Below are 13,282 nucleotides of genomic sequence, written 5' to 3'. Positions count from 1 at the left end.
CCATCAGCAGGCAACACTCTGCTGATAGTATCCAGCGACTCCCACAAATTTGGAAACGTGCAGAAAATTGCAGGAGATTACATTGAATGGACGTAATATAGACTTGATAAATAAATATTTTTTTGCATTTTGCAGTTTTTACATAGTTTTACATTTTGTTCACGTGTTGCCACTACTTTATTTACAACTCTCACATATTGCTTTAACATAATTTAAACATGTTTATATAACTTGAGTCTCAGCTCAGGAAAGATCTCCTAAAGAAATGAAAAGAATGTATGGTAGTTCTGTTGTACAAAAATGTGCAAAAACAATTGTCTAACTACTTATCAGTATCTCTGCAGTTGGTGGTAAATATTTTCTTCTTCTTTCACTCTGCCTTATCCCATGTTAAACGGGGTCGGCGCACCAATCTTTAACCTTCCTCTTCCAAGTTCTCCTGTCCAGGGCATCCTTCGGACTCCATCCTTTCTCCCTAAGATCCTCTCTCATCTTATCTCTCCACCTGAGCTTGGGCCTGCCTCTTTTCCTCCTGCCCTCCAACTCCATATACTCCACTTGTTTACCAACATACTCCTCACCCTTCCTCTCAACATGTACAAACCACCTCAACCTACTTTCTTGTATCTTCTTGCCAATTGGTCCCACCTTAACCGTCCCTCTGATGTAGTCATTCCTTATCCTGTCCTTCTTTGTCACACCACTCATCCATCTCAATATCCGCATCTCTGCTACCTCCATCTTCCTCTCCTGTGCCTTGGTTATAGGCCACGTCTCCGCACCATGGAGCATCGCCGGCCTCACCACCATCTTATAGAGCTTTCCTTTCCTCTTATAACTCACTTTTTTGTCGCACAGGAGCCCGCTCATCTTCCTCCAATTCATCCAACTGCATGTTATTCGGTGCTGTATTTCCTCATCCAGGTCACCATTCCTCTCGACAACTGACCCAAGGTACTTGAATTTCTTCCCTGAAATTAGCCTTTCACCCTAGAGTCGTATGATGATATCCTTGTCACTCCCCGTTGACATGTATTCAGTCTTCACCCGGTTAATTCTCATGCCGCTCTTCTCCAATGCCTTTCTCCACTCTTCCAGGGTATTTTCAAGCTTCTCTTGGGATGATTCGCATAGAATAATGTCATCGGCAAACAGCATGCTCCATGGTGCCTGCTTCTTGACATCCTCCACTAGTACATCCATGACCAGGTCAAAGAGGTAGGGGCTCAGAGCTGACCCTTGGTGTAGCCCTACGACAATAGGGAACCCTTCTGTCATGCCGACACTAGACCTGACCTGAGTTTCTGTTCCCTCATACATCTCCTTCACCAACCTCACGTACTTCTCTGACACCCCCTTCTTCCTCATACACCTCCATACCTCCTGCCTGGCCACTCTGTCATATGCCTTTTCCAGATCTATAAACACCATGTGCAGATCCACTTGCATCTCTCTATATTTCTCCATCAATCGCCTTAGCGCAAATATTGCATCCGTTGTCCCTCTTCCTGGCATAAATCCAAACTGCTCCTCACCAATTTTCGTTTCCTGCCATAACCTTGCTTCAATTACTCTTTCCCATATTTTTAATGTATGTGACATCAGCTTGATTCCTCTATAGTTGCCACAGTCTTGAACATCTCCTCTTCCTTTGTAGATTGGGACTAGAATACTTTTCCTCCATTCCTCTGGTATCTTATCCTGTTGGGCTATTTTACACATCAGATCCCATAACATATCCATGCCCTCACTGCCCAAACTTTTCCATACTTCCCCAGGTATCTGGTCTGCTCCCACAGCCTTTCCATTCTTCATTTTTCTCAGTACCCAAACCACTTCCTCTCTACTTATGTCTTGCACCGGTCTCTCATTTACCTCTCCATCCTCGCACCTCTCTCTTGGATTCTCCTCATTTAGTAGTTTTCGGAAATATTCTTTCCATCTTCCTCTGATTTTGTCCTCATCTTGTAATACTACTCCTGAGGCATTCTTTATCTGCTTGACTGATGTTATGTCTTTCGAGGCCTTATCTCTTGCTTTCGCTATTCTCAACAACTGAGCTTCGCCACCGTTTCTCTCCAGTTCTTCATAAACCTCATCAACTGCCCTCGCTTTCGCCCTTGCCACAGCTCTCTGTGCATTTTTCTTTGCTAATCTATATACCTCCTTGTCAGCTCTAGTTCCAATCATGTTATCATAATTATCCCAAGACCCCATAGATTCAAAGACTCATCTAGGAGATCCTTTTATCATACATACAGCTCATTATACCTTGCCTTAAACACTCAAAAACACACTCAAATTCTCTGCAGACACTACACTCTCAAGCAAGGCATTCCAATCATTCACAACTTTGATTCAAAAAACATGTTTCTCACTCCCCTGCTCACACCCTCCTTTATCCAGCTTCCAACGATGTCCTGATTCTCCTCTGATCTCCCACCATTTTCTGCAAAACCTCTCCAACGTTGATCCTATAACAATCCCTTACTATCTTATAGGTTTCTATCATATCATCCCCTCTTCCTCTTATCCACTAGACTGTAAATTGCATCTTCTCAACCTTTCTTCATATTCGACATTCCAGAGATCAGAAACTACCTTAGTGAGTCATCTGTGGACCCTTTCCAAATCTCTTCATCCTTTTAAAAGCCAGGTGATCATATCTGTGCACAGAAGTCCTTGTGTGGTCTAAGTAAAGCCTTATACAATGAAACAAGAATCTCCTTACTTCTACAAATCAGTGTCCTTCGCATCACGAAACTGCAGACCTTCGAGGGGTTTCCTTCATTTTGGGGAACAAGTTGAAGTTGCAAGGACTCATATCCATTGATTATTCCCAGAATTTTTTGTCCTGTTGTCCTCACAATTTTGGCAATGTGTCTCCTAAATTTCAGATCCTTATCAACTATCACTCCAAGATCTCTTATTTCCTTCACCTCCAACGATATATCCCCACCAAGCATAAATTTTACGTCCCATCTTTGTTTCCCAAATTTTAAAACCTTACATTTTGCAACATTCAACTCGCATCCCCATTTCTGTGCCCATTTACTCAATTTATTCAAGTCTTCTTGTAAGGCCACAACATCTTCTCTACTCTTCATAGTTCATCCCAAATTTGCATCATCTACAAACAACTGAATATCCCCATCCAAATCTTTGCCAATATCATTAACATACAGGTTAAACTGTAATGGCCCTAAAACAGACCCCTAAGACACACCACTAGTGACTTTTCTCTTCCTGGATATTGCTATATCCAGGAAGAGGAAATCAGCAAGTTGTGCATGGCACAACTTGCTGATACCTGTAAGATAGTCAGTCTCTGATCCAGTGCACTAATCTAGTATCCAATCCCATTCGCTCTAGTTTGACATGTTATCATGTTATCATGTGTTAATCTATCAAAGCCTTTGCAAAATTTAAGTATACTACTGTGTATCGCTCTCCTCTGTCCAAGGAAGCTGTCACCTTATTGTAATGAGTAAGTGGATTACTAAAACATGACCTCCCTTTAGCAAATCCATGCTGTCCATCAAAGATCATACCATTGTTGTCAACCCGCTTCTGGATCCTAGTTCTCACCAGCTTCTCCAACAACTTAACCACAACACCTGACACACAGATAGGCCTATAATTTGATGCACGAGTTCTATCACCTCCCTAATGAAGCGGCATAATCTTGCCCTCCTTCTGCTCCTTTGGAACTGGACCCAGTGCAAGACTCATATTAAAAAAACTATGTCAAAGCAGTAACTCCCTGGCACATTACTTCAGAATACATGGTGATATATTATAAAGTCCCACAGCCTTATTAACATCAAGTTTGCTCAATTCCCCATATACCTCTTGTTCACTTACAGTCGGTCTCTCCTCATCATCAACTGCTCTCAATCTCTCCATGATGTTACATTCACAGGAATGAAAGACATTTATGAACTGCTCATTAAGTATCTCCACTATATCTTCTCTGCAGTAGTTGCCCTTTACCATTTTCTCCAATCAGTGTCATCCTTCCATAATCTTTTCTTTTTTTTTTTTTTTTTGCTGGCTACATATCAAAATAACTCCCTAGGATTCTTTTTGGCTTCATTAGCTTACTGCTTCTCATACTTCACTTTTGCTACCCTTACCAAGCAAGTCAACCTGCTTGCCTGATCTTTGTAATCCTCAATGAATTGGCTATTACCACTTCTCTTGTGCTGCCTCCATAATGCTTATTTTTCTCTGTATCGCATGCTTAATCTCTTCATTCATCCATTTCACACCTTATTTAACCTTCTGACCCTTGGAATACATTTAGACATTGCATCTACTAGATAGTTTTTGAAAATCCCCCAAGCTGCATTGATCTCTTTTCCAGCTAACTCCTCATTCCATGCTACACCTGCAAGCTGTCTCCTGAGCTCCTCATAATCACCAGCCTTGTAGTTCCACATATACTCTTTTCTCATAGAGGTCATCACATTGCTACTGGCAACCACCCAGGTAGTCACTTCATGGTCACTCTCACCAACCGGAGTGTGATTTGACACCTCATTTATAATTATATCATCTGATCCTCTGATTTTAGAGAAATTGGTAAGAACTTGCATACAGGAATGGATTGATAGACAAACTATACTTTGTAATGGACAACATGAGTTTACTAAAAGGTGCACATAGCAATTTGCTTACATTTTATAATAATGTTATCTTTGAATTTGATAAAGGGAATGGATACACTATAATACTGTTAGTTTTGCTAAGGCATTTGATAAGATGCTGCATCAAAGGTTGTTGCATAAAATGGAGAATATGGGATTGGAATATAAACTATTGACTTGGATAAGTGGGCAGTGGATAGGTATCAGAAGTGGTATATGGTAGGTGTGAATCCACCAGATTTAAGTTTGGTCAACTTAAATATAGAACCATTGTTTTTCAATATGTACATTAATGATATTGGGAAGGACATAACAAGAGATATTCATTTGCTTGCTGATAATGTAAGCAAAGATAGGCATGGTGATCAGGGATACTACTATTATGCAGCAGTTACAGTATGATTTGAATAAACTAGAACAGTGGGTAAATGATAATGACTGTCTGTTCAGTGTTAGTAAGTATAATATTATGTACTTTGGTGTGATGAGATTTCCAATGGCATATTATGTTGGTGGGATTATATTACTAGAAATTGAGTCTATGGATAGAGTCCTTGTGACTTCGACTCGTACAATTTTTGTAGCATTTCAAAAATTGCAAATACAACTCAGAGGATAATTGTGAAGTTGAAACACAGATTGACAAGTAAGGTTAAAGTATTAAGGATTAAGTAAGGAAGTCATTTTGCCTCTTTACAATGCCTTGATGCAACTGCACCTGGACTACTGTATGTAGATTTGGTTTCCTGGATTCAGAGGTGATAAAGAAGCTGTGGAAAGGATGCCAAGAAGAAGGACAAAGATGATATCAGGATTATGAATGTACATTATGAGGACAGATTGAGAGTAATGTTGAATGCAGACATAGGTAAACAGAAAAGGAGAAAAAGGGATGATAGAGGTCTATAACGTTCCGAAAGGTAGCAATCTTTCCGAAGGTTCAAACCTAGGTTCACTTACGAAATTTCTTGTTATATGGAAGGCAAGTAGAACACAAGGGGACATCCATGGAAATTAAGTTTGTGTGTTTAAGAAAGGGTGAGAGCTAGAGTTTTGTGAGTGAGTGAGTGGAACAACTTGTCTGAAGTGTTTAGTGCAACCATCCAGGTAATTTACATCAGTGTGAATGAGTTTAAGAAAAGATGTGAAAACTGGTGTGGATGAGCTTCAGCCTCCATTGATGAGTCCTTGACTCCCTTATGGTCTAGATTACATTTTTGTTCTGAGTCTGGCTCCCACTGATGAGACCTCAGTTTTTTATAACGATTAAAGATGATATTTACCTATATTGTTTAATGATATTGTTGAAATTTCAAATGACTGAAATGTAATAATCTTTGTTTTTAGTACCTGGATAATTTCAATACGTCTAAAATTTTATTATTTTCTTATTGTACATGTCAGTAAATAATTTGTGTGATCAAACACCTCTGTTTTGTTTAATTTAAATTGCAAATTTAATTTAGTAACAGCTAAAAGAAAAAGAAAAGACAGAAAATTGTGTCGGAAAGAAAAAGAAGTGTCACAAGTATTTCATTCAGATTCCCAAGAAACACTCATAATTGGTACTGAAGGTGATCCGTCCTTACCTTGGGAAAATCAAATTTGCCATTTCAATAATCATGATGAAATGATTCTTAGTAAAGAAAGTGCTGAAGTACTTGATGATCTTCATTTATATGAAGTAAGCAACTGAAAATATTGAATTAATTTGGACTTTCTTCATATATAGCATGCTATCTGTTACCCTTTTATCTAATGATTTACAACGTTTTTTTTTTTATTCAGTTTATACCTTATATTGCAGCTGTTTGCAATCAAGTTTTATGGTTTTACATTAGCTAACACTTATTTTTTAACACTACTCTGTAATTTTTCGATAACTTTTCATAGTCTTCCCTTGGTTATTTTTACCAGCAGTCACTAATACATTGATTCACTACTATGTATCACTTTCCATGCTTAACACTAGTTCATAAAGCATTTTCTTTAGTATTTTTATTAATCTTATTATTGATCTCCATGCACTTATCACTCTCTACAGTGCATGCTATTCTGCTTTTCCTTGAACTCATTCACTGAAGAGGCTGGCAACCCATTCTATTTATTCATCACTCACCATGAGAAAAAAAATATATACTTTGCACTTTATTATTATTACTACAAAACAGTATTATAGCATTCTAAACGAAACAATAGTAAACGATGAAATCAGAAAAACAGACTGGATGGAGATAGCATCTTTAGACTCTTCTGAAGCTGTATATAATAATCTTAAACTTGCATTTAACAAAATATATAATAAAGCATTAACAAAAATAAAAATATGCCCCCAAACAAAATAAAATCCATGGATAACAGACAACATATTAACAGACATACAAAGAAAAGATGCCCTATGGAAAGAACTTAAGTAGTTGCCAAACAATATCGCTTTAAAAGCTGAATACAAAAGAAAACGGAATCTCCTAACAACACAGATTAGAACGGCAAAAAGAAACTATTACAATAACAAATTAACAACAGCTCAGAATGACATAAAGGAAACCTGGCACCTGATTAACGAAATGCTGGACAATTATACACAGAACCACTGCCTCAGAAACAATAAAACACAGTTTTGCCTGTGACCCCAAATCCCTCAAACAGTTGGCAAACAACTTTAATCAGCACTTCATGAACTCTGTCCACAAACTACAAGAAACGACCTTTCCTCACACAAACAAACATTCTCCACTAGGTCCACGAGCAACCCAATCGATGTGGTTCCCCACAGTAACAAAAGAACTGTCACTGGCAATTCAACAAATTAACCCTAACAGAGGACCGGGGATGGGCGGAATCAGACCAAACACATCAAGAAACACTCAACCAACCTACTTCCAGTTATACAAAAACTGTTAGATAAAATCTTCCAAATTGGACACATACCTGAAACACATGAATGAAAATAAAGACTGCGTTAATCACACCCATACACAAACATAGAAAAAGAAACAAATAATTATAGTCCCATCGCCACATTGTCTGTAATCAACCAAATCATGGAGCGCATCGTGCATCACAAACTCTCCATATACGTTGAAAAATTTCAAATCATACCCAAAACGCAATATGGCTTTCAAAAAAATAAAGAAACAGCAACACTCCTGGAAGATTTCACAGAACCTAATAAATGACGCATTGGATAAAAACAGAATAACATTAGTGGTATTCATTGACCTAACAAAAGCATTTGACACACTAACACACAAAACCTTGTTAATGAAACTAATGCATATCGGAATTGGAGGTCATCTACTCCAGTGGTTTAAAGCATACATGAAAAGCAGAAAGCACACCACATGTATAGGATCAGCGTACAGCAAAGAGGTACATGTAACCTGTGGAGTACGTCTTCCACTAAAAAGTAAAATCTTCCATTACGCAGACGACACGACCATAGTATCCATTCACAACAACGCAAATATCGCTTACACAAATATGCAACATGACATCAATCAAATCAGTAACTGGTTAACCAAAAACAGCATATATATAAACCCTGGAAAAACAAAGCTAATGATATTCAAAAACCCCCAAACCCTGCCCATAGAAACTAAATATCTCACTATCCGACATTCATCCTCCTATACACAAAGCGCAGAACCTAAAACCATAACTATCACACAGGCGAAAACAACATGCTATCTCGGACTTCACTTCGATGCTGATCAAAGTTGGAATAGCCATACAAACTACCTACATATCTAGTTTAGGATAATAGCAAGCAAACTATACAGATTAAAAGACATTGCCCCAACCCACATAAAAATACTAATCTATAAAGCATTATGCAAAAACATTTCAAGATATGCAATCACGTCATATGCATTCTGCGCAGACTACAGACTTAACAGGTTACAATGGTTGCAAGATAAAATGGTAAAACTGACATTCTGGGAACAACCCACACTTATGCAGGAAGCATGGACAAAACAAAATATTTAAAGTGAAACACTTATGTCACTACACTGTCATGTTAAAACATTACTACAGCCCAACCTATAGAGTAACCAGAACAACATATCAAATAACAAGACCACAGTCAACAAACTACATAACATATAAGTACAACAATCACTACGGCAAAGCCACCCGAAACTTCTACGTACCTGACATGATAAACAAATTGCCGTTCGACAACAGAAACCTAGGAACATTAAGAGAGCTGAAACAGGCGCTATATAAATATTATAGCGTTTCTAAATAACTTAGGGAATTAAAACAACGTAGATCCGAATATAAATTAAATAATACTTTAATAGATATTTCTGATATTTCGGCAATGTCTCATTGCCATTTTCTAAAGGAACTTAACAAAAGGCAGGAGCACAAACAAGCTCTAACAATATAGTAACTGGAAATGAAGATATGAAGCTATCTTTCTCCTAGAAGTCCTGATGGTGCCCTCTGGCAGGCTAAGTAGGCATTCTTGGCCGTTGGGCTGAAGGTCTGCTGATGTATGCCTCCCAAATTTGGGGCAGTCGCATACAACCAAATTTGTTGAGGTTTGGAGAGTTTCTTAGGGCAGAGGCTGATTCCATAAATAATCTTTCGAATTTATATTTGCTCCGGTGTATTATTTTTGCTTTCTTCCACAGTATTCTGTGGCGAGTATCCAGAGCATGGTCTGCAAGACCAGAATGGCTATATTTGTAAAACCGGATGTAGTCCTTGTGTTCAGAAATTCTGATATTCGCTGTCCTGCCTGTTTGGCCAAAGTACGACAGTTTACAACTGCAAGGGACCTGGTATACACCAGGTAGGTCTAGGGGAAATGGTTGGTCTTTGGTAGAGCGGATAAGGGATGCCAATTTTCTGTAAGGCCTGTAACAGGAGGTGAGGTCATGTTTTTTTAGAATTTTGGTAATTTTTTCTGAGGTGCCTCGGATGTAGGGGATGATGATGGATTTAGAGTAATCTTTTTTGTGGAGGGGGGGAGGAGGGGGGCTGTGGTTTGTAGGTTTTAATATTTTTTTTGGGGGGGGTAGCCATTGGCTGAGAAAGTGTTTAGGATGTGATTTAGTTCAGTGTTAAGGGCTATGTCGTTAGAACAGATTAGTTTAGCCCTGTTGTATAGTGTTTTTACCACTCCATATTGTTGTGAGGGGTGGGGGGTGAGATTGTTGGTGGATGTATCTGCCTGTATGGGTGGGTTTTCTGTAAACTGAGAAAACCAAAGTTCCATCAGGCTGGCGGGTGACTAGTGTGTCTAGGAAGGGGAGGCAGTTGTTTTCCTCTTTTTCCAGGGTGAACTTGATTCTGGCGTGTTGGTTGTTTAAGTGTGTGAGGAAGGAGAGGAGTGTTTCAGAGCCATGTGGCCAAATAGCGAACACATCATCAACGTAGCGAAGCCATATGGTTGGTTTTTGTGGGGCAGAGGCTAAGGCTTTTTCCTCAAAGGTCTCCATAAAGAAATTGGCTAAGGGTGGGGAGAGTGGTGAGCCCATGGCTGTCCCCTCTATTTGTTTGTAGAATTTTCCCTGCCAAACGAAATAGCCTGAGTTCATTGTGAACTGAAATAGGGCTGAGATATCGGGAGAAAATTTAGCTTGGATTAGCTCTAAAGTTTCCTTGAGTGGGACATTGGTGAATAAGGAGGAGACGTCGAAGCTGACCATTATGTCATTATGTTGGAGTGAAAGGTTTTCTATGCTGGCTTTGAAGTGGGCTGAGTTTTTTATGTGTGATGGTGTGTTGCCAGTATAGTGTGTGAGCTCTTTGGCTAAATATTTAGCCAAAGCCAGCATAGAAAACCTTACACTCCAACATAATGACATAATGGTCAGCTTCGACGTCTCCTCCTTATTCACCAATGTCCCACTCAAGGAAACTTTAGAGCTAATCCAAGCTAAATTTTCTCCCGATATCTCAGCCCTATTCCAGTTCACAATGAACTCAGGCTATTTCGTTTGGCAGGGAAAATTCTACAAACAAATAGAGGGGACAGCCATGGGCTCACCACTCTCCCCACCCTTAGCCAATTTCTTTATGGAGACCTTTGAGGAAAAAGCCTTAGCCTCTGCCCCACAAAAACCAACCATATGGCTTCGCTACGTTGATGATGTGTTCGCTATTTGGCCACATGGCTCTGAAACACTCCTCTCCTTCCTCACACACTTAAACAACCAACACGCCAGAATCAAGTTCACCCTGGAAAAAGAGGAAAACAACTGCCTCCCCTTCCTAGACACACTAGTCACCCGCCAGCCTGATGGAACTTTGGTTTTCTCAGTTTACAGAAAACCCACCCATACAGGCAGATACATCCACCAACAATCTCACCCCCCACCCCTCACAACAATATGGAGTGGTAAAAACACTATACAACAGGGCTAAACTAATCTGTTCTAACGACATAGCCCTTAACACTGAACTAAATCACATCCTAAACACTTTCTCAGCCAATGGCTACCCCCCCCCCCCAAAAAAATATTAAAACCTACAAACCACAGCCCCCCCTCCTCCCCCCTCCACAAAAAAAAAAATTACTCTAAATCCATCATCATCCCCTACATCCGAGGCACCTCAGAAAAAATTACCAAAATTCTAAAAAAACATGACCTCACCTCCTGTTACAGGCCTTACAGAAAATTGGCATCCCTTATCCGCTCTACCAAAGACCAACCACTTCCCCTAGACCTACCTGGTGTATACCAGGTCCCTTGCAGTTGTAAACTGTCGTACTTTGGCCAAACAGGCAGGACAGCGAATATCAGAATTTCTGAACACAAGGACTACATCCGGTTTTACAAATATAGCCATTCTGGTCTTGCAGACCATGCTCTGGATACTCGCCACAGAATACGGTGGAAGAAAGCAAAAATAATACACCGGAGCAAATATAAATTCGAAAGATTATTTATGGAATCAGCCTCTGCCCTAAGAAACTCTCCAAACCTCAACAAATTTGGTTGTATGCGACTGCCCCAAATTTGGGAGGCATACATCAGCAGACCTTCAGCCCAACGGCCAAGAATGCCTACTTAGCCCGCCAGAGGGCACCATCAGGACTTCTAGGAGAAAGATAGCTTCATATCTTCATTTCCAGTTACTATAATGTTAGAGCTTGTTTGTGCTCCTGCCTTTTGTTAAGTTCCTTTAGAAAATGGCAATGAGACATTGCCGAAATATCTGAAATATCTATTAAAGTATTATTTAATTTATATTCGGATCTACGTTGTTTTAATTCCCTAAGTTATTTAGAAATGTATAACCAACGTATAAGCCTATCTACGAGAAACAAATATTATAGCGAGAATGAAAATTAGAGCAATTCCTGTTTCTCTCTCTCCTCCACACACACACATGCGCATACATGCACACACACACACACACTCACAAACCTATGACAACCCCCCCATCTCAAAAACCATTACTACAAGAACACAAAGAAACAAACACACCATGTCCAAATCCACTCCTCTTTGCGGGGGAAAAAAAAAAAGAAAGTTAAACTGTAATAACAGTTGAAGTCTTCCAAGCACCTACCAACAAACAGTAAAATCAACACCTGGCTTGCAACCAGCATAGAAACATAACCATGAAACCACCACCATCTATTATCTTCCTCAGATAAGCTTTGCTATGCTTCGAGGAAGAAATCAGAAATGCCTCCCAAAGAAAGAATATAATACATTATACAGAAAAAAAAAAAAAAATTATTTAAAAATATTAACTTGCAAGTATCTGTTCTTCACAATTGTAATGTATTATATATATATTATAATTATTACTATATCTATGTATGTAATTTATCTGAGACAAAAAAAAATAAAAAAAATAATTACGTGACACCTCCAAGGAGTTCAAAGACTCATCATGGGAGGGTACTTACTCTTAACTCTCTGTCTCCACCACTCAATCCACCAACCAACAAACCATCATTATCTACAATAATGCCATCTACCTCATAGACAGTTGCAAACATCCATGCCTGCGGTGGGATTCGAAACCGCAGCCTTTTGGCTGCAGAGCGGATATGCTAACCACTTGGCCAATCAAGCCTTTCGGAGATGATTCCCTTGTTCTTTTATCATTGTATTGAAAAATGTTCCTGAATCTGTTATAAAACTCTAATAATGACATGTATGATTGTTAAAATCCACTCTCCTTTGTCTAATTTCCATATATTGAAGCTGACATTCCCTCAGTCTCTCCTCAAACTCATCATTTCACAAACATGATATTATCTCCTCATCCCTGAGAAAGCTGGATGACCATAGTTGAGTAAAAAAAAAACATCTCCAGATGTTTTTTTACCCAAGGTCTTATGAAGAGGTAGAGTTGACTCCCTTGTCCCTTCACTTTATATAAGTATAGCTGAAATAAATTATATTCATATAGGTATTAATGGTCACTTTAATGTTTCAGCCATTATAATGATGTGCTTTAGTATTATGGTTCTCGAACTTCATCTACTTGTTTCACTATCATTCCTGTCTCCAATCTCAAACTATTTTCAATTTTTCATCAACATAGTACTTAGCTTACAGTGTTCTCAATCAAAAATGATTAACTTCTCACTTGGAAATATTCAATAGATACTTATCATTATTGCTAAGTCATCCTGTAAAGATCACATTAGATTC

At 39.0% G+C, this 13,282-nt stretch overlaps 1 protein-coding gene across 4 annotated transcripts in view; it reads left to right on the top strand.

The window, feature by feature from the left end:
- LOC150096320 (protein FAM13A-like) overlaps positions 1-13,282 on the top strand; it is a 486,855-nt gene that overhangs the window by 233,494 nt on the left and 240,079 nt on the right. For all 4 annotated transcript variants that reach the window (XM_090408854.1, XM_090408851.1, XM_090408853.1 and 1 more), the window contains exon 10: positions 6,116-6,333. In XM_090408854.1, coding sequence (XP_090264980.1) covers positions 6,116-6,333 — 218 coding nt within the window. The remainder of the gene's footprint in view (positions 1-6,115; positions 6,334-13,282) is intronic.

This window comes from Typopeltis vanoorti, chromosome 19 (genome assembly GCF_054136105.1).
Source record: "Typopeltis vanoorti isolate ZY-2024b chromosome 19, IOZ_Tvanoo_1.0, whole genome shotgun sequence".
Taxonomy (NCBI): Eukaryota; Metazoa; Arthropoda; class Arachnida; order Uropygi; family Thelyphonidae; genus Typopeltis; species Typopeltis vanoorti.
Note: the sequence above shows the minus strand (reverse complement) of the source record. Positions and strands in the feature narration are given on the sequence as shown.